Below are 24823 nucleotides of genomic sequence, written 5' to 3' on the forward strand. Positions count from 1 at the left end.
CTTCAGACTGAAGCACTGATTACATGTAGAACAGTGGTGGAATGAAGATGGAGGGTTAGATCCAATTGTTTATTTTCAGAATTAGGATTATAGGTAACTGTTGCAGAAACCTTTAAGCAAATGGATTAAAGAGATTTCTCGCTGGCTATGGAACAAAGCTTAGGAGGGCTGTCAGAATGAGTCAACCAACTAAAATAAGGTCTTGAACCGATATGGGTGTTGACCTTAAATTAGGTTTCTAGACAGGGGTTACATCACCAGCTTTGAAAACATCCTGGTAAATACTGAAACCAGAAATGGCACTGGATTAGGAGTCCACCTAGATTAGAAAGGGCATTTTATTTGCAGTTTCTTTACAGGCTGAAGAAATGAGCAGAACCAACAGTGATCTCCAAGATGTTTGGTAGGCCACTAACCAGACACAATGCCTGATGGGCTTGCAAATCTTTATCATAAAGAGGAGTTATCCTATGCTAACAGCTCACTAACCAGAATAAAAGACAAGTGATCAGTTTGCAATGACCTCTGTCCTCTTTGAAATTGGGATGTGCTCAGAAAGTTGTGCGTTGATGCTAGAATACCAATGCCAGCTAGCCAAATGGGAGTCATTGAGGTGGTCCTGCACACAGAAGAAACTGTAGGGTTTCTGCTGGGCCCAAATTTGTCAGCATCTTCATCTACATACAGAGCCTCCTTTGGCAAGCACGTTCAAGCTCATGTGCTCTGACCTACTTTCATTAGCCTCTGTTTACACTTCTTCTGTCCTAGATAAACAGGGTAGCACCAGGGACTAATGTGTGGCTACAGTTATAAATGTACAAAAATAACCTATTAGAGGTTTCCTTACTTCCTCTCATGATAATCCAGAATAGCCCATACCTCTAGATGCAATAACTTTTATGCTCCATCCAGCAGAGACTAGGAAGCCCTCTGCCTCAAACTTCTCATGCATTTAGGGGAAGAAAATTTTAGCCAAGGAACACTCAAAGCAAGAAGGGTTGTTGCCCATTGTTTTGGGAGTCACACTTACCAGTCAGTGATCTTGAATGTTGGTTATACTAAATATCGAGTTAGAATGACCCCTTTAAAAGTAAGGTCTGCATATGACAGAATAGTCCAACTGTAGATTTTGACAGATAAAAGTCTGTGGAGAAAAGCAAGCTAGTGGAGAAGGATGACACAAAAATCACCCAAATTGTCACACCAGTGAGCTACAATCAAACTGGGGAAACTGAAAACCTACTACAGTTATGTTCCACATTTCCATCTGTAATGTTTTCTCTATTTGACAAAGAAATGAGTCACTTGAGGGTATACACAGCAGTTGTTTCACACAGCACAGAAATATACAACTTAAAACAGAAATAGAAACAATACTGGGATAGATACAACAAAAGTGTATCCCCAGTATGCAGTGTGAATCTCTGCATGTGGAGATGGGTAGCAGGATAGGGTTTGGCTGGGAACACTGAGCATCGCTCATAGCTTTGCAGCTCAGAACTGAAGTTCAGTGTTTATGATGACAGCTACAGTAAAAATTATATATGGTCATCACTTCAAATTTACATCACTCAAAGAACCCCCAGATGACTCTGCATCTCAGCATTTGCTGTTCACATAACCTAGTTTGGTGAGTTGCTCTCTGAAATAAGATGCAGAAAATTTTGCTCATGGAGAAAACAGGTATGGTAATTTTACTACAGGGCACATAAGTACTTCGAAAGTACTTATTTCCTAATGATTTGAACTCTAGGGAAGCGCTGCCTGATTGCCTTCACTGCAGCAGATCTCCTTAGACAGATTAGTTCTATTGCATTTAGGGCTTTTCACATACATCCCTTCTTTGGTGATAAAATTTTTGGGGTTTTTCTTGGTGTAGTGTTTGAGGTTTTTAAATTTTATTCTTTTTAAAGGATGTTCCCCTAAACGCCTTTTAATGTGTTTGAAAAAATTTGTCTTACATGTATAACTCATTATATGTATCTTCCAGGGTTTGGTTTGTGCTTTATTTTCCCTGCAGTATTTTGTGATAACAAAATCTAGCATATGCTTCTTACAAAAAATTATAATCTCTAATCCAGGAAAATCTTTTCTCTTCATAGTGCTCATGTCAGAAACAGTCTCGTGTTCAACTTGCTAAATTATGCTCCTGTAGCAAAGGATGCCATTAGCAAAGGAGCATCAGAGACTTTGTCTGCTTGAGTTAATGAAGCTCATTGTTTTGAGTTGGACAGAAAACAGCTCTTCCATTTTATGAAAAAACTGTGAAGTTTTGCAATTAAGGTGAAGCCAAGTAAAGGGCATTCAGATGAACCATATTCTCCAATTTTTCTATTTCTTTTTGTTTGTCAGGAAGTGAGGTGTTATGCTTATGACATTCCATTTCACCTTAACCCCCATGTAAAGAAGACATCTCTTCATGTTGAACAGTAAGAATAGGTCCTACTTCCATGTCTGGCTAAAGCAATCTACAAAATAATTCTCCTACTGCATTCAGTTTATGATCCTGACTAGAAGCCATAAGGGTTTCCTGCTCGGTCTCTGTTAAACTAGAAAAACTTGCCATGCATCCTTGTACAATTTGTAATATTAATATTTTATTATGCCTGTGGAAGCTACATTTAAGCAAAAGCTACATATAAAATCCTACATGAAGTCTGAAATAAACTTTGATTTTACCTTCTTTAATTTTAACTTTCCACACTGTAGGCTTGGTCTTTGCTGCAAGTGAAATTTTGTTCTAAAGTAGCTCTCATGTCTTTGACCACTGAAATAAACCTGTAGAGAAACAGGAAGGTTGAGAGACAGATTAGTTGCATTTATGCAGAAGCAGGCTGCTACAAGCTGAAGTGCAGAATGGGAATTGCTCTTTTGAGCGTTCTAAAAAAACAAAAAAACCAAACACAACCACCAAATTGTGAGTAGTCATAATGATCAGCCACTGAAAACACCTAATTCTACCTTCTCCTTCACCCCCACTCCATAAAACGGAGAAAGAAACCATGCTGTGGGTTTCAGAGGAGTTTCAGGGAACCTCACGTATGTTAACATCATTTATCTTGAAAAGCTCAGACTTCCTCTTCTCTCTTTTAGGGTCCTGACCCTTACTGCAATTTTTTTTCAGGCCTTTCTGCAAATTTAACTTCTCTGAGATGAGGATATTCTTGAAATAACACACACACAAACAGTAAAGAACAACTGCCTTGGTGACTCACAGTCTGTGCTAATATACAATTAACCACCCCTCCTTTGCAGAGCAGCTAGCCAGAACAGAAGGTGTTTTATATGTTTTAAAATGGTCATGGTTTTGTAGTCTCTTAACAGACTGTTCCTTTGCCTGATAAACTTCGCTTCTCTACTGCAGAGCTCAATACCTGGTGCTATACCAGGTTTTACACCAAGGTTCACACACACACACACACACAATATAGCTCTAAATATGTATCTTCACTCACACATGATTGAGCTGAAACAAAGTGAAGTGCTCCCAAAGAAGAGAAAACCAGAGTGCAAATGGGAGTAGAATTCAGATCCTACTCATGTGAGAGACACGTGTTGTGACAGATTTTCCTCACACCAACAGCTCCACAGGGATACTCCTATGACTGTTAAACATTTCAGCTTCACATTCTGCCCTGTTCCTCAGTGCTCATTATTCAGCATAATCTGCGACACACTATAGAAATGTGCATGTTTAGATCAGTGAATCAGCCTGCTCATTTGCACGTATTGCTCACAAAGTGTGGTGGGAGCAGAGAGGAATTCCCTGACAAGTGTTTGTAGGGCTGTGCCTTTGGTCACAGGCATGACTCTGCTTCTGAGGAAACTTCCCAGCACCACTGGTTCAGGGTAGTTTGTAAGAACCAGAAAAGAGTGCTACTTGAAATAAATCAATAGAATAAAGAGAAGCTGCCTACCCTTTAAGCCAAGGATAGAAGGTAGTGGCTGAAGAAGGTCCACAGACTTACCAATGCTATTAGGAGCAACCACTGGGTCTGACTGTGCACAGTCTTTTGCAGCATGGATGGGGCTTTCCAAAGCACGTTGTCAGAGCCAGGTCATCAACTCTGTCTCGCAGGCTACAGACTCCAAGACTTGAGGAACTGGCTGTATTTCCAGGCTTTGCCAACACTCATCCTCTGCTCTCACCTGCAGAAACACTACATAGGTAAAGCTAAGTCAAGAATGGCGTAGCATACATTAGAATCACAGCTCTAATAGGTGTTTGGATTTGTATGTTGAAGGGGTATAGAAGAGCAAATATGTAAATGCGTGCTTAGGGTATATACTACCCCTTACAATAGGGAGCCCTCTGCAGCAATAGATAAGCACCACAATTATGCACAACCAAAGCAGATGAAAATTTCAGGATGGCTCCTACCACCTCTAGCCTCACCCCATTCCCATTCCCCAGTCACTGCACATTGTTTACCCAATAACGTCTGGTGCTTCTAATTTTTAAGGTCGTACATTTTACTTCTCAGTCAGGATCCCACTTACATAGATTTTCCAGGCCTGTCACTGGATCCCAGGACAAAAGAGGTAGGGACAAATGTACACAACCAGGCTGGGGAAGAGGACAAATAACTCCACCAACCTCACTCACACTTTGTTGGGACCATAGTTTTTTTCCCCAGAATATTCTTTCCATCCCTACCTTATGTAGAAAAGTCTGAAGGATGGAGAACAAATGGATGAAAACAAACAAGGGGCTGTCTCAGCCAAAACCTCTCTACATAGAGGAAATGGCATGGAGCACAGACATGAGCCAAAGCAAAGGCCTCAGAAGGGAAATGTGATTTCTGTTGTTCCCTCCACCCCCAGCATATCTTGTTCCAGCCATCATCCCATGTGCCATCTTGCCTTGCTGCTTAGGGTGTGAACAATCCTGAGCTTGTGCCTCCAAACCGCCTGCTTCCTCAGAAACAGGAAATAGAGCAGGAGCAGGCATCTTATCGACAACTTGGCAAGGCTGAAACTGAGACTCTGCATCAGGGAGCAGCCTCTGCACTGTGTGAGGCACACGGTGCTGGAGCCTACGAAGCAGATACATTGCTACAAGTCCTTCTATGTGTGTTGGCACAAGTGTTGTTAAACAGTTACTATGCTGAGGGCTACTCCCGCTCAACTCAGTATGGGCAGGAGCTGCCTGTCCCAAGGGATCCGAGTGCCACAGCATGCTTTCATGAGAGCATGACACAGGTGGCACAACTTAAGCTGTAAGCTATTCTTTGCACTTGCAAATACGAGATGGTCTTTCTTGACTACTTTCATCCCCAAATAGCACAACGCATTTCAGAAAAGAATGACTAGAACTTTATAGAATAGCATTATTATTTCCTTCTCCCCGTTTTAAATCCCTCCTGATGCACCCCGCTGGTCATGCTTGCCTTTTTCATCACTACACAACATCCATGATTCACAGTCATCCTGTGAACCAACCGGTATACACAGTTATTTTCAACTAATGAACATACAATCTGCAGCAGAGTTATCACTTAGACCATTAGCTGATTTTGATTTTACCTCATTTCTCTTACTCCTCAAAGTCATCTGGTTATTTCAGTTTGAAATGTGATGTAATTAGCATACTAATTAGGTGGTGATTCTCCGCTTCAGTTAAATTACTGACATAAGCAATAAACTCCTACTTTTTTGTGCATTTTACAATCAAGTGTAATCCTCTAACACATGCATTATTCAGAGTGCAAGGCTGGTTTCTCAAAGTCAGCTATCTGGGATGTGTGGTTATCATTTCTCTGATAGAAGCTAGGTCTTCTGCATCAATAAGTACTGGCAGTACCTAGATCAAAATGAATACTGGAAGGAAACAGATAAAACAGTGAGATGATGTATCACCATATGAGCTTCCTAAATATGTGCAAGCTGCTTTCTGTAATAATTAGTGTCTGTGTTACACTCAGTTTATACCCACTAGAAGAGGTTCTGCTGAATTTCTTTACAGACAAACTAGAACCATCATGAACTTAGAAATGACTTAACATTCTGCTGCATTTGCATTGGTAGGTAGTTTATTCAAAACCTGAAGATTCATCAGTATCACAAATGTGTTCAACCAATAAAGCAGAGAGAGCATCCAGCTCCTGCCCTGTCTTTAGGAAGTCTTCTACCCTCAGCAAAGCACGCAAGAGGAAGTGTTCATCTGTTAACTGAGATCCCAATTGTAATCTTGAACCTCACAATGATCTTCTTGTCTATCTTGTAATGCAAAGTATGTATGAAGAACTTGACAGCAGCATGGAAAGGCCTGCACCACAGAAAATAGCATCTGTGAATATTCAGGCTAGATCTAAGGCTTATGATATGGATATACTGAGTACATAATATTATGTTATTTCTGCATATAAACCTCTACAGAATATTTGGATTTCAAAGATAGAGTGATAGAACTGATTCAACGTCCAGTAGTGACCCCTGGTGTTTACGACGGTTATAACAATTTCAAATCCTAGCAGAGGTTCGATTGCTTTGGAATCAGCTGCCTTTCTATATCCACACATACTGCGAACTCTTCCTCAGAGGTTAAGAAACAACACGTAGTCGTATTAAGTTTAACTGTAAGTATCTCACAGATCTGTCGCTGCTCAGTCTTGCAAACACACCATACACCCCATGTTAGTGTGGGGCAGAGGTTGGTTACTAAGCACATCCTACAGCTTTGCTACTCTAATGGCAGGCTTCTGGGTCAGGACTGCAAGCAAGTTTTGCTTGGCAAATTTCCTGGCACATGAGGCTCTGTGGTCTTGCAGGATACCCTCCTGTTCTTGGTCTTTCATGGGGCAGCTGCAGTGAGCCAACGCAGCTTAAAAAAGCAGCCATGAAATACTGTGCAATTACTGGCTTAACCCACAGACCTAAAGCTCCTCATTGCTTACTTCTGATTAATTGCATTTAAATTATCAATTAGATCTTAACAAAACAAATCAACATCTACAGGATTATTGTTTGTTAGCGACTGTGACCCACATTACACCTTCAGAGAGGCTACCAAAAAAACATCTACCACAGAGAGTGTTACAAAACTTTCTAAAATTGAATTTTTGCTGCAGAAAATGACTGGTGAGAATTCTGTTTTGCCCTGGAGCCCTCTGTTTGGCAACTTTGTTACCTTGATCTCTGATCCAGCCCAGATCTTCTGTTCGCATTCCTGTCCTAAGCATCTTCTTTGCTTTTATTCCTCAGTTTTATTTTATGTCTCTTGCTTTCCCAGACAGCTGTGGTGGTTCAGCCCCAACCAGTGGCTAAGTACCACACACTGCTGGCTCAGTCTCAGAAGAGGAAGAAACAGAGCCTCCATGGGTTGGGATGAGGACAGTTTACCTGCAAAAGCACGGTGAACATAAAACAGTAACAGCCAATTACACTCACACACAGTGGTAACACAGAGTACCTTACTGACCCTAGGATTAGAGAGTGCTGCCCAATGCAAGGACTAACTGACCCAACACCCTGGCCACACTCAGACTATCCTAGAGGCATCAAGCCCCTACTAGCTCCTTTTATGGGGAAGTGATGTCAGAGGGTGTGGAAAACAGCCCAGGCTAACTCAGCTCACCTGTGCTGGCTGCTTGGGGAGGTTGACTCTGGCCTGGCCAGAACCAGGACACTGGTATATGGGGCATTCTGCCTTTTTCAGATGAATTTGGTATTATGTCTAATTCCTATTGGAAGATTGCCTCTGGCATTCCTGGAAACAAGAAAAGACACCACTGCAAAATATGCTCTTGCAATTTCTAATGCTGTTCTCAGTTTCCTGAGCTGCCAAGGCACTGGTGGAGCCCTTTATGTGGAACTAACTTGCTTTTGTTCCCTATGGCACTGGATGGGTCTACCAGGATGATCTTTCCAGAGCCATCACATCCTGCCTGCATAGGTTTGAGGAATATTACAACAGCAGAGGGAAAGCACGGCAGTAACATGTCCCTGTCCGCAAACCAGCGCGGAGGGCTGTTCAAATGCTGGGATGCATCCCTGGCTCAGTTTAACAGTGCTGACGTTTGACTTCGCAAACGGAGACGTCAGGTACTGGCATACTGGCTCTGTAACGCTGCCGGGAGTGTTCTACGGAAAAGGCAGGGAACCCGGGGCTTAGGAACAAGTAAAAGGAGCCTCACCGTGCCTCCCTCTGGCCTCCCGGGTACCAAGCAGCTGCCTTGGCTCTCTTAGCCTTTAGTCGCTCGCCCGATGACTCTGGAAGTAAAAAGGGCACGTAACGCCTGCACGTCCTGTGTAACCGCTTAGAGCGCTTCCCCGTGCTTCCCAAAGCGGGTCGCAACTGCGGCCGGGCAGGCGTGGCGCCCGGTTCGCTACCCCAACCGGCAGCGACTGCCCCGAAACGGGACGCTCCCGACTGGCGGGCTGCTTGGGTTGCACTCGTTCCGGCCTTCAAAAGCCCGACCCAAGAACCCCCCAAACGAACGCCGATGTTACAGACGACCCCAAACCTCTTCCCCAGGCGGCGAAAGAAGGAGCCTCAGAACACCACCCGTTGTTATTGTTACAACAACCACCCCCTCACGGCGTCGGATGACCCTCCCGGCGCACCCCGCGCCTGCGCGCCGAGGCACCGCCCCAGAGGGTCCGTAGCCAATGGCGGGAGGCCGGGCGCGGGGCGCGGCCGCGCGGGCGGTGTGCGTCGGCAGTCGCAGGGCGAGCGGCGGGTTTGGGCCATGCAGTCCCTCACCCAGGAGATCCGCGGCTTCTCCCGGGCCAACCTGCGGAAACAGCGCACACGCGTGACAACGCTGACAGGCAGGAGGATCATCGAGACGTGGCGCGGCGCCTGCTTGCAGGTGGAGGAGGTGGAGGAAGAGGCGGCGCCCGGCGGTGGCTATGTGCACGACCTCAGCGCCGACCTCCAGGTCGGCGTCGTGAAGCCCTGGCTGCTGCTGGGTGCGTGGGGCCGGGGCGGTGGGACTGGGGAGGTGGGAGGCCCTGGGGCGAGCGGTGGGATGCGAGAGGCCCCGCCGTGGCCGTGGGATGCGGGAGGCTAGGCCGCGGTTCGCCCCGCGGAGCAAGCGGTGGCAGCGGGTCCGGGGCCTCCCTAAGCGGCGGAGCTGCCCGCCGGGCTGCCCGCCGGGTAGGCGGTTGGCGCGGCAACCGGCTCGCTTTCCCTTCAGGGTCGCAGGATGCTGCCCACGACCTGGAGACGTTGAGGAAGCACAAGGTAACGTGGTGCGGAAATCACAGTGCCTAGCGCTTGCTTGTGGGTTCCTTTTTGAAGTTAAAAAGCCCAAAGAATTACCAAGTAACTGTCAGAAAAAATATGTCGTGTTTGCCCCTTTAAAAGGCAGCTCCATTTGCAGATGGATGGATGCCTTCGAGCTTCACAAGAAGCCAAAATACTTTGCTGCAGGACTAACGATTGTTTAGAGCTGTTTAACACAACGGATTCGGCATCACCAGATGCGTTTCAGTCTCAGACACTAAGCAGCGTCAGGCCCCCTTGCCTCACGGGGAGCAATGGAACAAGAAAAACAAAGCAACAGCTCTAAGTCTGTCCCAAACTTTGGTCTTTTTTACTCTTCTCTGTTACAGTAATGGGGTGATAAGGCCTTCGGACAGTGGTGCTTCAGCAGGACAGGGAGTGCACCAGGCTGGCATCTGGTGCCATCTAAAAGTCACTTCACTGTAAGTTAAAATAACCCTCGAGAGAGCAAAGATGGCAGGAAGCCAGAGGTGGGCTCGCCTGCCGAGTGCAGGTATAGTCTCCTCTGAAATCCTTCTGCTCCAGTAAATGGCACTGGTAGCCCGGCAGAAGGAACATCATCCTGATGGGTTAGGGCAGGCTTGAAATTTGGGGGATTGTCGCGTGGTCTGTGCTCTCATTCCTGCTGCTTTCGCTTTTACTCTCTCCCTGTGCTCTCACAACTTCCTTTTCTGTTGAAAATCCTGACTTTAGTCTGTGTTTGGCCGAGCACGGATCTTTTCATTTCCTCTTGGGAAAAAGAAGAGAACTGAAAATTTGTCACAGTATATTTTAACCCACAGTACTTGGAGAAAAGCACACCGTAGACAGCATACATATGTAGAACTGAAAAATGCAGTTGTGTAAGTTATAATCTGTGTATACCTAAAGTATAATTCACCTTTGTCACTGCTGGTTTTGCTTGCTCTCTCCAGAAAATGCCTTTTTGTTCTTTTCTTTTTGGACTTAGGTTACTCACATTCTGAATGTGGCATATGGAGTCCAAAATGCCTTCCTTGATGACTTTATATACAAGACCATTTCTATTCTGGACCTCCCAGAAACTGATATTACCTCCTATTTCCCAGAATGTTTTGAGTTTATTGAGAAAGCCAAGATCCAGGTACAGTATATCAATAATTCGTGCTACCAGTTATCCTGTTTGGATTACTTCTTACCCTGTGGTTTACAGAAATGCTTCATTAATACAGTCGGACCAGTGGCTGACTTTAGATAAAGAAATCCCATCCTAAGTCCAAGTTAGTACACCTGACAGATGGAAACTTTCTAGAATTTATCCATCGGGGTGTTGTTTTGGATTAGAAGAAAGCCTACCAGGGCTTTGGCAGATCTCTGTGCGCAGATCTGTCTGCAGCCGTCCACCATCCCAGTGCGTTTCCTCGGTTGTCTGTTGAAGGTACAGCACACTGAGCTACACAGAGTTATGGGAAGTAGGGTGAAGGGACTCCTCCTGGGGTTGATTGCTTGGCAGACTTGTGTTGGAACCAGGACAGTTGGCAATTTCACCCCTGACTCAGATTTGTTAAATTCAGGCATAGTCTGTAATTTATGACAACCATATCAAAACTGTGACTTGACAACCAACTCTTAGTGCACATTATTCTACCATATCTACCATATACATTATTTATGGAGACTGGGATAAAGGAAGGTAATCTTGTCCTAGCTTTCTTTGTGTCACACTGTTCTTTCCTTCTCTCATTTATCATTTACAAGTTATATGATACCCATTCTCACTTAATGGCCGTTTCAAGGTTTCTAGTTACGGTTTCCACTTCATTTCCAAATAAGACTTGCCATTCATAACTGCACGGTGTTGCTTTCTGCCTCGGGTGTTTATGTTTCAGCTACTATTTTGTAAGCTAAGGAGTTTTCCTGGAAACATTCACAGCAATATTAGCAGTTTTCTAATGGGAGAGTCAGGTGAAAGAGCAGGTAATTGATGGAATAGATGTTCTCCAGGATCAGTTCAGGAATCATGTGACAGTAGTATTTGGTGACAGATCTCTGGATGGTTTGAATCACTCTATTGGCTTTGTCAATAGGCTGTGGGCTTTGTCCCAGTTAAAAGGGCTTATGATAAATTGTATCGCGACTTGCTCTTCTGGTTAAGTAATCACAAAGAGATACTACTGCTTCATCTCCTACCCTGGGGGAGGGAGAGCATGATACACGAGAAATTATTGCCAGAAGGTGGTTAACTTACTGAGGGAGTATGAGAGTGCCAGAAAGCAAGAATGGAAGCAGAGCCTGCACTGTGCAGTAAGTCACTGCCAGCTGGGACTTGTAACAGGGCAGGCTTTTCAAAAATTGTAACTACTCCAGCCTGCGGGCACCATGGTACAAATTCTGATACTGATCAGAGCTCACCTTTTCTTCTGGGCTCCAAGTTAGCAGGAGATTTTCCATGACATGTTAGGAGACCCATGTCAGATCATAGTGTTATGAATGAAGGATAATTTTTTGTCTTTCTGTTTAAAAATCTTTCCATTTTATCTTTTCCATTTAAAAATTTTGTCTTTTTAAGGAGGAAATCTTAGTTCATTCAGGAACCCCCTCCTTTTATCTCCCTCCGTCCCTTCTAAAGTGAAAGCCCTGGTACCACTGCTAAGTAAAGTGGATGCCTATGGAAATACGTTACCCTCTGGCTCTTCACCAAAAGTTTTATGCTTTCCTTAAATGTCTTGCTTCAGTCAGGGTTTTTGCCTACTGTGTATAACCACTGTAAAATCAGCGTTTCTCCCTGTATGAAAAATAATTTTAAAACCCCCACCCTTGGTCTTGAGTCTTAAAAGGTTCTTGCAAGACAGCGGATTGTTTCTGGGTAGGCAAAGGTTAGGCTATGAGTATTGTAGCATTGACTTCTTAGTAAATGAAATTAATTTCATACCTGCAGTCTGTATTTCACTTTTATTCCATACTTGCATCTAATATAAATTTATTTAAGAGCTACATGACAAATTCATCTTTGTATGAAGAAACAGCAGGGTTTGGCAAGGAAAGGTAAATGGTCTCAGGAAGAAATTTGGTTTAAATTTTGCCCATGTTCGTTCATGATCAGTAGCTTTTAAGTCTGTTCCATGGATGTCACTACAAGTTTTGGCAATGTACAACAAAGCAGGTTTTTTTTAAAAAAAACAACCCTTAAAATAAATGTGAAAGAGGAAAATAAAGCATGAACTCAAGGGAAATAAAGAAAAAAGGATTGCGTTCAATGCTGGCTTTTTGCCCTCTGCCACTGCTGGATATTGATCTCAATTACGGTATGTTATGTCTGAAAAAATTCCCATTAAACCAGTAAGAGCTACTCCAGATCTATGATGGATAAGCTTCGTTAACCGTGGCATAAATATAATTTTAGTGCTACATTGTAATGTCATTTTTTAAAAAGGAGATAGTGGATTTACAGGTCACGCTGGCACCTCCTTGGTGAGTAGAAACATGTACAAGTCTGCTTTGCACTCTGCTGTAGTCTGTGTGATGAGGAAGCACAGCCCTGTGAATGGGAGAAACGGAACCAATATCACAATTTCCAGCAGCCAGTGCGAAGGGGATGTGACTTCCATCGCAAACCAGGGCGGTATTATGATTCATTGCGCTGGGGTGCGGGAGCTTCAGTTCAGTTCCTAGGTCTGCCATAATCTTGTTGTGTTAACTTGATTGAGTCATTCTTCAAGTCTCAGCTTGGCTTTTCTTCAAGAAGGCTAACAACGCTCAATTTCATACTTCTTTGTCTTATTTAAACTGGAAGGCTTTGGGAGCAAGAACCATTTTCCGCTCTGGGTTTACTAATATACCAGATAATTGCAACTCCCAGGTCTGTAACATAAGTCTTCAAGTTCCTGGAAAGGAATGTGGTGGCAACAAGCCCTTTGTTTCCTCTGGGTAAAGTGCCCCCTGAGTAATTTCTGCCTGTTAAGGGCAGGCAGAGCAGGCTGTTTGTATCTAGAATTTGTTTGTTTAGCCTCAAATATCTAAGCACATTGTGTTATCTTTCAGTATCTTTATTCAGAGATGCCAGGGTATATTTTATTTTTTTTTTTTTTTTTTTTTTTTTTTTTTTTTTTTTTTTTTTTGTGAAAGTGGCATTTGGCAGTTTGGACCTAGATTTTCCAGGTCATAGTCTGACATACAAAGATACGCTATCTTGGTGTCCCAGACGTCTGTGACATTGGTTTTTATGTGAGGGGGCTGCTGCAGGGTCTTGGGGAACGGGGTAGAGGAATGTTTTTTAGGTCTAAGATATGAATTAGATTTCAAGTATTTTAAGTATTTGATAAAGTGGCTTTGGTTAGAAAAATATTTAATTTGGGGCTTATGTGTCTGTGTTTGGAGTTACTTATATATGGAAATACTTGCTTTGAGTCCAACAAGGAGCTTTTAATGACTCTTATTAGATTTGTATATGAAGTTTCTAGTACTTGTTGCTATCTATTTAATGAATATCGCAACTAACACTTCAATTGTTTTTTTTTAAGGATGGTGTGGTGCTGGTCCACTGTAATGCAGGAGTCTCACGTGCAGCAGCAGTAGTCATCGGTTTTCTAATGAATTCAGAAAGACTGAGTTTTGCTAGAGCCTTTTCCTTGGTGAAAAACGCAAGGCCTGTGGCTTGTCCAAATCCTGGCTTCATGGAGCAGCTTCACAAGTACCAGGAACAGAATATAAAGGCAAATGGAAGCATAAATGATCACGACTGATCAAAGGGGAGAAGTGAAACAATCTGTTTTGGCTATACAGTAACAGATGTTGGATGTACTTTAATCTGTTCACTTTGCAGTCCCCTTTCACACATGCCTTTTAAAATCTTTCCATACACGGTGTTTTTTTGTGTGTGTCCTCCCTTTGACTCCCTTTTTTCAGCATGTAGTCTAAAGGCCAAACAGTATTCCACTGGCTTCAGAGACAACTCTGCCCAAGACCAAGCTCTTCCTAGAGCACTAATAAAATGATACAGTTTTATTTTCCTTGGAATAAAAAAATATAAAAATTAATTGATCCATCAGAGAATGTAGGCAATAAAGGAAATAATAACCAAGATAAATTGCCCTGTTTAATACTAAAACAAATCTTTGTGTTCTAGTTGCTTGTAAAAGCTCGATAATAAATGGTTCATGTAATGAAGTACCTTGATACTGGATTTTAAATTTATATTGCAACTAAAGAGGATTTTATTGAGCTAGCCAACCATTAAGTATTTTCAGAAATGAAACCAGACTGTCTTTTCATGGAAGTAAAAAGGTGTAGGATGCTTTAATGCTACATTTCTTTCTCCTGTTTCAAATCAGGTAGTGATTTGAAGCGCACTAACATGCTTTCCAAGTGCTGGAACCAGGCTATTAGGTTTTTTTTGTAGATCATTTTGATGGAGGTATGAAAAAATGTTTATAACAGTCTCTCTCTCACCTGCTGCTACTGCCTTTTCTTGGCATTCAGTCCTCAGTTGCTGTGCCCTTACTCCATCCCACACCGTGTGTGAAGAACAGAGATCATAGGACATGTAACTTTGAGCCTCCTGACAGATCTTGGGCTGGAACAACTTTAATGTGGCCTGTGTGAAAAAAAATTCTAAAATATTTTAATAGTAATTTTTGTGGTCTTCATGCCAGTTCTAGAGGGTTTGATATGGTAATATGCAATTAAAAAAAAAAAAAAAGCGCTGTGTTTGGATGGATTTTGTGCTGAAGTGATTTGAAAGGTTTGGTAAAAGACCATGCATGGTATTGTCTTCTCATACTATTAGTTTGAACTGTAGCATGTTGTAATGTATGAACCATGTCTAATTTTCAATACTACTCATACTAAACACTACTGCAAGGTTGGGGTCACCCTGTTGGGTGTGATTGTTATTCTGTGGTGCTTGTGTCCTTACTCCCATGGGGGAACTGGTCACTGCATTTCTAATTTAGAAGTCCCATCAAGGAGACTTGAGGAGACTGAAAGGTGACCTTATTAATGTTTATGAACACGTAAAGGGTGAGAGTCAGGAGGATGGATTCAGGCTCTTCTCAGTGATGGCCAGTGACAGGACAAGGAACAACGGGTACAAACTGGAGCATAGGAAGTTCCATGTGAATATAAGGAGAAACTTTTTCCCTGGGAGGGTGATGGAGCACTGGAACAGGTTGTGGAATCCCCTTCTCTGGAGACATTCAAACACCATCTGGATGCTTTCCTGTGTGATTTACTCTAGGTGATCCTGCTCTGGCAGGGGGATTGGACTAGACGATCTTTCGAGGTCCCTTCCAACTCCTAATGTCCAGTGATTCAACCCTAGAGATATCGGACAGCCCTTTTCCCTGGCGACTAAGCTTTCCCGCTTCATCTCGATGACGGGTTGATGAGTTCTTTGCCCGCAGAAATAACCCAGCGCAAGCACCTGTGACGGTAACCGGGTTTGAAGTTGGCGGTAGCGGTGCGGCGGGGGCGGTCGCCCGCGGGGGCCGTGAGGCGAGGAAAGCTGCGGGACGCCGGCCCTCGCCCGGCGAGCCTCCTCCACCGCCTCGGCGGACCAACCGCGGCTGAAGATGGACGAGGCGCGGCTGGCGGAGCCCTCCCCTCTGTGAGGCAACAGCCACCGCCCCGCAGCACCACACGCCCTCCCGGGCGGGGCCGCTCACAGGGCGGTGGGTGGGAAGTGACGGCGGGCGGAAGTTCCGCTCCGTTTGAAAGCGCCCGGCGAAGCTGCTGCCGGGCCTCTTCCCGCCGTCCAGGCCTACATGGCCACTTTCGCGATGGAGCTGCCGGCCGCAGGTGAGCCGAGCTGTAGGGCCTCCCCTTTCCCGCTCGTGTCCTGGTGTCGTGTCCCCTTTGGCTTCGTCGGGCGCCGCCTCGCCCCTCGCGCGCTGGGCCGTTGGAGGGCGCAAGGTGCCTCAGCGGTCGGTTCTGTCCGGTCATGGCTGCCCGGCTCCTTTTTCTGGTGCTGTCCGCGTTTTTCTGACTCGGTGGTGGGATTGGGGCTGGGGCCGGGGCCGGTGGCCGTGCCCGGCTCGAGTGGCCGGTGGGACGGACACAGCGTGGGGGCAGCCCGGCCGCCGTCGGGCTGAGTAAGAGGTGGGAGACCGCGCCGCCATGGGCGTCTTCCGTTGAGGGAAAGCGAAAGGGAGCGTGAGGTTAAAGCGGGCAGCCGGCGCTCCGTGGACTGTGTTCCGTAACTGAAACACGGATATCCTAGGGCTCCTCGGGTCTGGCGAGGCCGGCCCTGGCGGCAGGGCCGCGGGGAAACCGTGTTTGGCTCCCGGGAATCCGCGGCGCTCTGCCGGAGCGTGTTCTGGCTAAGGTGGGGATCCGCCCGGCGGGGGAGGAGAGCCCGACCTGGGTGTGATTGTTCTGACGTAGGAAACGCCTTTAAAACAACCAAACTTGCTCTCAAAGCCAGAAATCCACCGGTAACCAAAGCAGTGTACTTAAATCTTAAAGTTTCTGTTCCAAGGATTAAGCATGGCAGTTCTTGCAGTTGTTAAAATTCAATGCTGTAATAAGCTTTGCTTGGAAAATAAATGGTTAGAATGTAGTTGCTTAGTGCATATTGTTTTATTGTGTGTGTTGTTTTCTTAATAGAACCACTATTTAAGCTAAGCACAAAGCGAGATCATTTGTCTTCTTCCATGCTTTAAAATTTTGTTTTTGTTAATGCAGGAGCTGAGCCAATGACTCTTGGTTCCCCGACATCTCCAAAAATGGGAGCTAGTGCTCAGTTTCTTCCTGGGTTCTTGATGGGCGATTTACCTGCACCAGTGACTCCGCAACCGCGTAGCTTAAGTGGTCCTTCAGTTGGTGTAGTGGAAATGAGATCTCCTCTGCTTGCAGGTCAGAAATTGTTAAATGCTGAAAAGTTGTCCTGAAAGTAAAAAATTGGGTTGTGCTATTGCTCTGCATGACTGTTGAAGACTTTGTGTCTTGTAGCTTTATAACTTTCTGTAACCAAACTCAGCCCATAGAATAAATGGAGTTTTCAAGTGTATTCTTTGAAGTTTGGCTAACTTCTTCCAAGTAGGCTTAAATTTAAGAAGTGTTTTAAGCATGGCGATTTGTCTGCTTCTTGCTCTTATCTGCCTTCCCTACCTCCCCCCCCACCCCCAAGGCTCTTGAGGAAAATATATATGAAATATAAGAGTAATGTGAATTTCATGTAATGGTTTTTAAAAGGCTGTATTAGAGCCTTAGAGAGTCAATCCTCAAAAAGGAGGAATAAGTAAGATACTTACATAGGCCTCGCAAAATGAGGGATTAGGTAATCAAACTGAAAACCTTGATGGAAGAAGGCTTTATATAATACACTGTAATAGTTCTTGGATGTGTTAAACAGTTCAGAGTGGAGTCCTGAAGCTCAGAATTTAGGGTTGTAAAGTACTTTGGAAAAACTTATTTTCGAGATGTTTTGCAAGTAAAAAAGTCAAAATCCTTTTTTTTTTTTTTTTTTTTTTTTTTCCCCTGAGGTAAACCCACAGGGTAAATCTGTGCAGTGTAGCGTAGAGATAAGTCTTGATCTTTTGGTCAGTTTAGTTCACAGTTATACTGGAAGTCCTCAAGTTTACAAAATGGGAGCTGGCTTAACTTTATCCTGTCCAAGTGCAAGGTAGTTCCTGCTCTCAAGTTTTTATAATATGAAATTACATGTAGGGGAAGGTAATTTGGACAGTGGAAATGTGGCACAGTATGCAATGTCCGTGTGCATTTTGGTGTGATCCTTTAGTATATAGAATGTCTCACGTCTTACAGACTTTGCTTTTGCATCTTTCTCTCAGGGAGGGTAGTCTCTGAAACAAGGAAATAGGAATAGGTAGCTATGTTCAGAAATTAAAAAAAAAAGAGCAAGTGCCTGGAAGTAATGAATATACTGGATTAAAGAGAGGTTAAAAGTTTTAGATGATGCTTGTCTATGACACCTATGTGATATTCTCATGTGGAACCTGCAAACCCGAACAGTTTGATAGCCCCCAGTGAAGCAATCAACAGTCTTTCATGGCTGAATTTACTCTTGAAATTTCAAGAACAAGTAGCAGTGGAGTAAAATTGTGTTTCCTCGTGTTTTTCTTATGTTCCTTTTGATTGCAGGAGGATCTCCCCCACAACCAGTAGTCCCTACGCATAAAGATAAAAGTGGCGCTCCACCAGTTAGGAGCATTTATGATGAATTATCTAGTCCTGGACTTGGATCGACACCTCTAACCTCAAGAAGACCAGTAAGTGGCTTCTGTGCTGGCCTATTAACACATGATGTGAGGTAGCTTATTGCTTCGGTGAATTCTTTAACTCAGTTGTATAAACTGCTGTGGCAAAATGACTGGTCAGTCTCCACATCATGCTGCTGTTGGATGTTTGGTGTGTCTGTTCCTATGTAGTCTAAATGAGAGCAGCAGTTGTGGAGCTATCTGCAGTTGTTACTGATTTTTTGATTCTGTATAAAATGAAAAATGCAAACTCAAATATGCTTCCTACATGACAAACAAAGGCTTGTTGCAGCTCTTCACCTTCTTGTAAATTTACTGGGCTGCTGATTGCTGGAAGGAAGGCCTCAAATACCTGTTTTATTTTAGCAGGCAGTAGAGGCGCTTACTGAAAAAGGAGTATTTTGCTTAGTAAAATACTTAATCAAAATTTGGGTAGGGATGTGTGGTTAGTTTTCCAAGAGCAGCAGTACAATTTCTAGGAAGGTTATTCTAATAATAAGCTCTTCTACTTAGCTGAGCAGTCAAGAGTTAGTAGGCTTTTTCTCAGTGCACATGATTCTTTTGTTGCAAGAAGGCTTTTTGCTTTCTATTCATTGTTGCCTTCTGAAAAGTTTATTATGAAAGTTCAAGTTCTCTGTGAAGGGCAGAATCCAATACTGTGTTAAAGGAGTAGTTACTCAAAAAAGCACTGTCAGAATGTATGCTGGTAGGTCCACAGATATTTCAGTTTGTTTAATCTTGTATCTAAGAAATACCATGATTTTCAGGCTAAAAATACACTAAAATTGTTTTGGATGTTGAAATCATTCCATGTTTTAAAAAAAACCCCAAAACGCCAAACTTTGGGCAGCCAAAAGCCAAAGTATACTTTCCAAGTAGTTGATAGGGAAAGTAGGTCTAGCAAAGAGCAATACTGGGTGGGTAATGCTCCCATGACTTCTAAGCTCTTTAGACACTGCAAAATCAGATGCTGGTAGCTTATGATACTGGCATCCTTTCCATCAGGATGTATGTGAATGTGTGAATTATACTAAGGCAATAGTAAGATGCCTGCTTCTAAGAAGTTAAAGATTTTGAGTGTCAATACCTAAAGCTACTTGCTGTCACAAAGCATGTGTGATTGGCGTTAGGTAAAGGATTTTTCAGTTACTGTTACCTAAAGGTACCCTAAGCCTAGATAAGCTTTCTTCTCGCATGCTGGTAGCTCTCTCTTGGTAGATAAGAGAACACTATAGACAGAACCCTAACACTGTTGCTTGTGGTGCTTCCATTCTGTAGTTTGCTTTGTATTCCCATACTAGCTCTAATACTTGCATTTAAGCCTCTGATCAGGAAAGTTAACTGCTTTCTCTTCTAAGGCTTAGGAATCAGACGGAGATTCCAGAATGTCATAGTTGAGGTCTACTGGATGTCCAGGCTATCTGCTGATCTAGGTGCTAGAATGTAAAAATATTGTCTAGTAACTTTTTATTAAGAACTTTTAATGAACTTGTGTTAAATATACTCCTGTTTGCTCGTACTCTTAAAAATTAGGAATAACGTAAGGCAAACAGTTAATACTATTTTCTGATGTTTAAGGTACCTGAAAATGATCTCTTCTGATCTTAGAATTGTGCCTGTAAGAACGATTTGTTCCTTTCTGTGTTTTAATGCAGGGCAGCTTTTCTCTAACACAGAGCCCACTGGTTGGAACTATGCCATCAACTCCTGGAACAGGTAGATATCCTGGCAAAATAGATAATCTGTTTTCTTATGGCTTTTCCTTAATATGCAGAAATCATCACTGTTCAAGCTACACGAACTCCTTGTTGCTAATTTAAGGAGTTGTGTCTTTATTAGCTTTTCAAAAGGTATGCGGATGCGAGTAGGAAATAAATTTGCACACTGAGACTGACTGAATTTTAATAAACATTATTCCTTATTTAAAACTTGTTGTTGAGCTGGGCGTGCAAGTGGTTGTACTTGAGTGAAGCAGCTGAGCTTGATGGGTTGCCTTCCAGCTTCATAAGGTTTCCTATCTTGTGTGTGAACCCATGGCTTCTGGCTAAGCTTAATTCTGCTGTCTTGTTCCTATTGGGCTTCTGTATTAAGCTGCTGGTGTGTGGAGGTCAAGGAGAAAGCTAGATTGCTAGTCATAAAACTTCCCATTGTGCTTGCAGATACAAAGTCTGGATTGACTTAATGTTTGTGTGTGCAAGTAAATCTCCATCAAGCTCTTTTATGTACAAGTGAAATGTTTGGTACTGAATTTATTCCATAAACTCTTAGGCTTACCTGTCTTGCAAAAGTATTTTGTTAAACAATGCTTTTTCTATTTAACAGCTTCAAATGTGTTCAGTCCTGCAAGTATTGGGCAGCCTAGGAAGACTACTCTATCTCCTGCTCAGCTAGATCCTTTCTATACTCAGGGTGATTCCCTGACTTCAGAAGATCAACTAGATGACACATGGGTTACTGTATTTGGGTAAGTTGATTTCCTAAGTATTAGAAAAGAGGTGAGTGAAGTCACTGGAAAGAAGTACTTGGACATAAGATTCTTCAAGTCACTGCTTCTAAAATGGCATTAGTGCACTTGTCTTGTGGAGTTCTAGGGTTGTATTTTATCAGCAGAATTCTTAAACTACATGAATTATTTTTTTTGTCTTTCAGATTTCCTCAAGCTTCAGCTTCGTATATTCTTCTGCAGTTTGCTCAGTATGGAAACATATTAAAACATGTGGTATGTCTTTACTTTCAGAAATAAGTCTCAAGCTTTCTGGCTCATTCTTTAAAAAGCTAACTTTTCCAATTTTCACAATCTCATGCAGATGTCCAACACAGGAAACTGGATGCATATTCGATATCAGTCTAAGCTGCAAGCTCGTAAAGCCTTAAGCAAAGATGGAAGAATTTTTGGTGAATCTATCATGATTGGAGTGAAGCCATGTATAGATAAAGTAAGTTAATGCCTGCTTTTATTTAAATAAAAGCCACTCTGCTTTTGGGCTTCATCTTTATTTGTCTAGACCTCTTAAATTTTTCTCGTCTTGAATTGCAAAGCATAGATAGTTCAGTTATGTAGGGATAGTTTATTATAACTTATGTGAGCTTTTGTTTAAGTATTTGATAAAATGTTCTGCTGAGAAGGATCCTTATGAGAAATCTCTGTGCTCCTTGGAAGTTGTAATGCACAGAATTATATTGGTGTACAAGATACAAAGTGAAATCCTGACTGACGAGACAGCTGATAAAAAATAATTTTCCAGACTGGAATTTGTGGTGTTTAGAGGTAGCAATAAATGTGTGATGGCAGATTAAGACTCTTACTGCTTCTAATTGTCCCTTCTTTTTTTTTTTAATGTGACTTAATCTGATTCTGGCTTTTCAGTTTATCTTAGTACATCAGACTGAAAATCTGTTAGCAAAGATGGTCCTGGTCATGTTCTCCCACCTACCCATACAAAATCATGTCCCTCTCTTGTAAGTAGTGGCTGGGGCACAGTGGCATGACTGTATTTCAGTCTGATTTTTATCTCAAGCTAGTAGTTTCTAGGTGTTAACAGTGCTCTGATGGTTAATTCTTGCAGCACTTTGCATTGGGTACTGTGCATTAACTTAAGCAAATGACAGGTTTTCTTTGGTAGTTCAGGTAAGTAATTGTGAGCTTTCAAATGTAAACCATTTGGGGAAGGCAGCTCTAGAAAATGAGCTTGTAATTACTTAAAATTTTATCAGTTAGAAATGTTTCTTACACTGATTACAATTCAGAAACAAATGTATTTTGGTGCCCCTGTCCTCTGTGGGCTTCTTGAGGGTAGGGCTTCTGGCCTTCTCTTAGCTTATTTGTATTTTGGTATCCTGTTTCTATCAATAACTGAATTGCCTATATGCTAAACTCGAGAAGTAATGATTGAAAGCATTTAAATATGCCAGGCATCTGAATTCTCAGGCTTTTGAATTCTTATTATCTTATGGAAAACCATATACGATAGGTTTGACATCAGTGCTTAGGCTTCTAGGTATCAGTTCCATGGGTCCCCCTTATGTTGAGCAGAGTCAGATGCTACCCACATTGGACACCAAACCTATCTTGTGTTTTGGAAAGCTTGTCTCCTTCCAGGTGTGCTTCTGAGTCTTTGCTGTCTTTAGGCTGGTGGTCCACTGAGTCCAAATGCAGCAAATAGCATCTCCACAGGCTGGTTGTCATTTCCCCTCCTGTTTTCTTTAGGTTCTTGTGGAACTTGGGGTTCCCATCAAGTCATTTGCTGCCTCTTCCCTTTTACATGCATTCCTTCCTCAAGCTAGTAAAATGAAGCCTTCTGATTCCTTAATTTGCTGAGGGGACTGAGTGAAAATCCTTGGCAAGTTGAATCTGAGCAAAAATTGCAAGTTGGTAAGGGGTTGGAGATGATCCTGTATGGACAGGGTGATTTCAAAGTACTTGGGGGATGTATGGTACTTAGCTCAAAGGGTCTGAAAGAAGTTACTCCTTTATTGTAGTAACTTAAAAAGTTACTTACTAATTGCAAGTTTGTTGCAAGTTTTACAAACTGTTTCAAACTTGGCTGACACTTAGCACATAGCATGAAAGGGTTACAACCTTCCACTGCTTTGCGGTAGCATAATCAAACACATAATGACTGAAGGGAGGAACAGGCTTGGTGGTGGTGTGTACTCATGTGCTCTGTAATGACAGGCAATTTACCTGTGGTCTTCATGCACTTTGAGATGTGAATGTATTTTATCAAACAATTCTAGATAATAAAGGTTGAAATACTGTTTTTAGTATTTGTTTACATTATATTAAATGTCTTTTTAAGGGTGTAATGGAGAACTCTGAGAGAAACTCTACATCCTCAGCATTTTCAGTTTTCACTCCACCTACAAAATCTGTTGGCACACCAGTACAACCTGCAAATAATACTACAAGGATTTCAACAATGAGACCTCTTGCAACAGCGTACAAAGCTTCCACAAGTGACTATCAGGTATTTTAGGAGAAAGAGAAACATGTGTTTCTTTGGGCTGTCCCCCCATAGTTGTGAAAGGCTATATGCACACATTAACTTCAATGTGACCTTAGCCTTTATCTTCTCCTAGTGTGTCTGTAAAGATGCAGTTCAAGTACAAACTCAGTCTGTTCAGTCTCTAAAATAGTAATTAAAAATAATAAATTAATAGCTTGTTGTTCTTCCAGAGGTTAATGGCTTGTTTTGAAAATCATTCAGACATATTTTCTTAAAATATAGTACCACTTAAACGAACTTGGTTAGTATAAAAAGAATTAACTATATGTTGACTGATTCTCTTAATTTTCTCTCTTCTTTCTCTCTGCCTTCTAGGTGGTTTCTGACAGACAAACTCCTAGGAAAGATGAAAGCATTGTATCTAAGGCAATGGAATATGTGTTTGGCTGGTAATATACAAGAGGAAGTAACACACTAAGTGGGTCAGGGTTTGCTAGTGTCATCCGTGGTTAGTTGTATAACTACTGGTGGCAGTATTTTAACTTGCATCACACCTGTTATGCCTTCAGTTAATTCAGCAGACATGTAGCTTGCACTTTACATGATGGCAACGTACACGTGGTATTAAAAACGGAGCAAATATAAATACAAGTCTGTCTTTCCCATTTGTGCTCTGATTGCTTTATTGTAGAAAAAATATCAGCACTGAGTTTTCCTCTGTAATACCTTTCTGTGAATTACTTCCCAGTAAGTTGGAAAAGTTTAAAATGGCAGTTTTATTTACTGATACCTTCAATGGTGTTATTTGTTTTCTGAAAAGATGGTGGGCTACTTGCAGAAAGAATGTTAGGCACAACTGGCTCCCAGGGACAGGGACTGTTCTTAGTATATGTGATTTTAATTAGGATTCATAGCTGCTTTATAAGTATCTTTGGCATAGTGGTCTCAGTGTCATATCAACCTCTTAACTTCTTTTATTAATAAAGCTAAATAAAGTTAAGTTTTTCTTAGGTTGTTTTTAAAGCAAGTGCGATTTCTGTTAGGAAAACCTTTTTACAGTACTGTTAACGGTTAAATATGATGCTGCCTAATATTTGTGAAAGTGTTATCGACAGAGCAGATGCTACTGATTTTTGGTACCAACTGGTGTTGAAACTAGCAAATGTTTAAATGTCGTCTCCATGGGTATTTTACTGCAGCGTGCACTTAACTGGTAACAGACTACAGCATTTTAAGCTATAAAATGTTCAGCTGAAATAGCTGAATAGAAAAGTGCAATGTGTTAGTGACCAGAGCTGCTTTCATTTCAAGACTCTTCTAAGAAATTTTCTCCAAGGCATTGGCTGAATGGTGTGTTGTGTTTTGGGTTTGGGTATTTTTTTAATTTCTCCCCTTGAAGTTTTATTCTGGGTATGAGCCTCTCAAGTAATTGAGTGTGTCATGTAAGCTCATAGCCCTTAAGGTAATGGTCTCAC

The 24823-nt window shown here is 42.5% G+C and overlaps 2 protein-coding genes across 2 annotated transcripts; both read left to right on the top strand.

The window, feature by feature from the left end:
* The first annotated feature begins 8656 nt into the window (after window positions 1-8656).
* Window positions 8657-14362, top strand: DUSP19 (dual specificity phosphatase 19). The gene is made up of 4 exons (XM_084264515.1): window positions 8657-8913; window positions 9141-9187; window positions 10179-10331; window positions 13708-14362. Exons 1-4 carry the CDS (start codon window positions 8691-8693, stop codon window positions 13927-13929), a joined length of 645 nt encoding a protein of 214 aa, XP_084120641.1. The 5' UTR covers window positions 8657-8690; the 3' UTR covers window positions 13930-14362.
* Window positions 14363-15907: 1545 nt separating this feature from the next.
* Window positions 15908-24338, top strand: NUP35 (nucleoporin 35). Its single transcript, XM_084264514.1, has 9 exons — window positions 15908-15982; window positions 16868-17038; window positions 18287-18414; window positions 20058-20118; window positions 20725-20866; window positions 21052-21121; window positions 21210-21338; window positions 23202-23369; window positions 23724-24338. Exons 1-9 carry the CDS (start codon window positions 15949-15951, stop codon window positions 23799-23801), a joined length of 981 nt encoding a protein of 326 aa, XP_084120640.1. The 5' UTR covers window positions 15908-15948; the 3' UTR covers window positions 23802-24338.
* The last annotated feature ends 485 nt before the right edge of the window (window positions 24339-24823 follow it).

The sequence above is a fragment of the Gallinula chloropus genome (genome assembly GCF_964237585.1).
Source record: "Gallinula chloropus genome assembly, chromosome: 5".
Lineage (NCBI taxonomy): Eukaryota > Metazoa > Chordata > Aves > Gruiformes > Rallidae > Gallinula > Gallinula chloropus.

Excerpts from the sequence above, each read along its gene's own strand:
- DUSP19 (XM_084264515.1), top strand. The coding sequence starts at position 8,691 with ATGCAGTCCCTCACCCAGGAGATCCGCGGCTTCTCCCGGGCCAACCTG. Across the intron at positions 9,188-10,178 it reads AGACGTTGAGGAAGCACAAG|GTTACTCACATTCTGAATGT; the intron begins GTAACGTGGTGC and ends TTTTGGACTTAG. Across the intron at positions 10,332-13,707 it reads TTGAGAAAGCCAAGATCCAG|GATGGTGTGGTGCTGGTCCA; the intron begins GTACAGTATATC and ends TTTTTTTTTAAG.
- NUP35 (XM_084264514.1), top strand. The coding sequence starts at position 15,949 with ATGGCCACTTTCGCGATGGAGCTGCCGGCCGCAG. Across the intron at positions 18,415-20,057 it reads CTCTAACCTCAAGAAGACCA|GGCAGCTTTTCTCTAACACA; the intron begins GTAAGTGGCTTC and ends GTTTTAATGCAG. Across the intron at positions 20,119-20,724 it reads GCCATCAACTCCTGGAACAG|CTTCAAATGTGTTCAGTCCT; the intron begins GTAGATATCCTG and ends TCTATTTAACAG.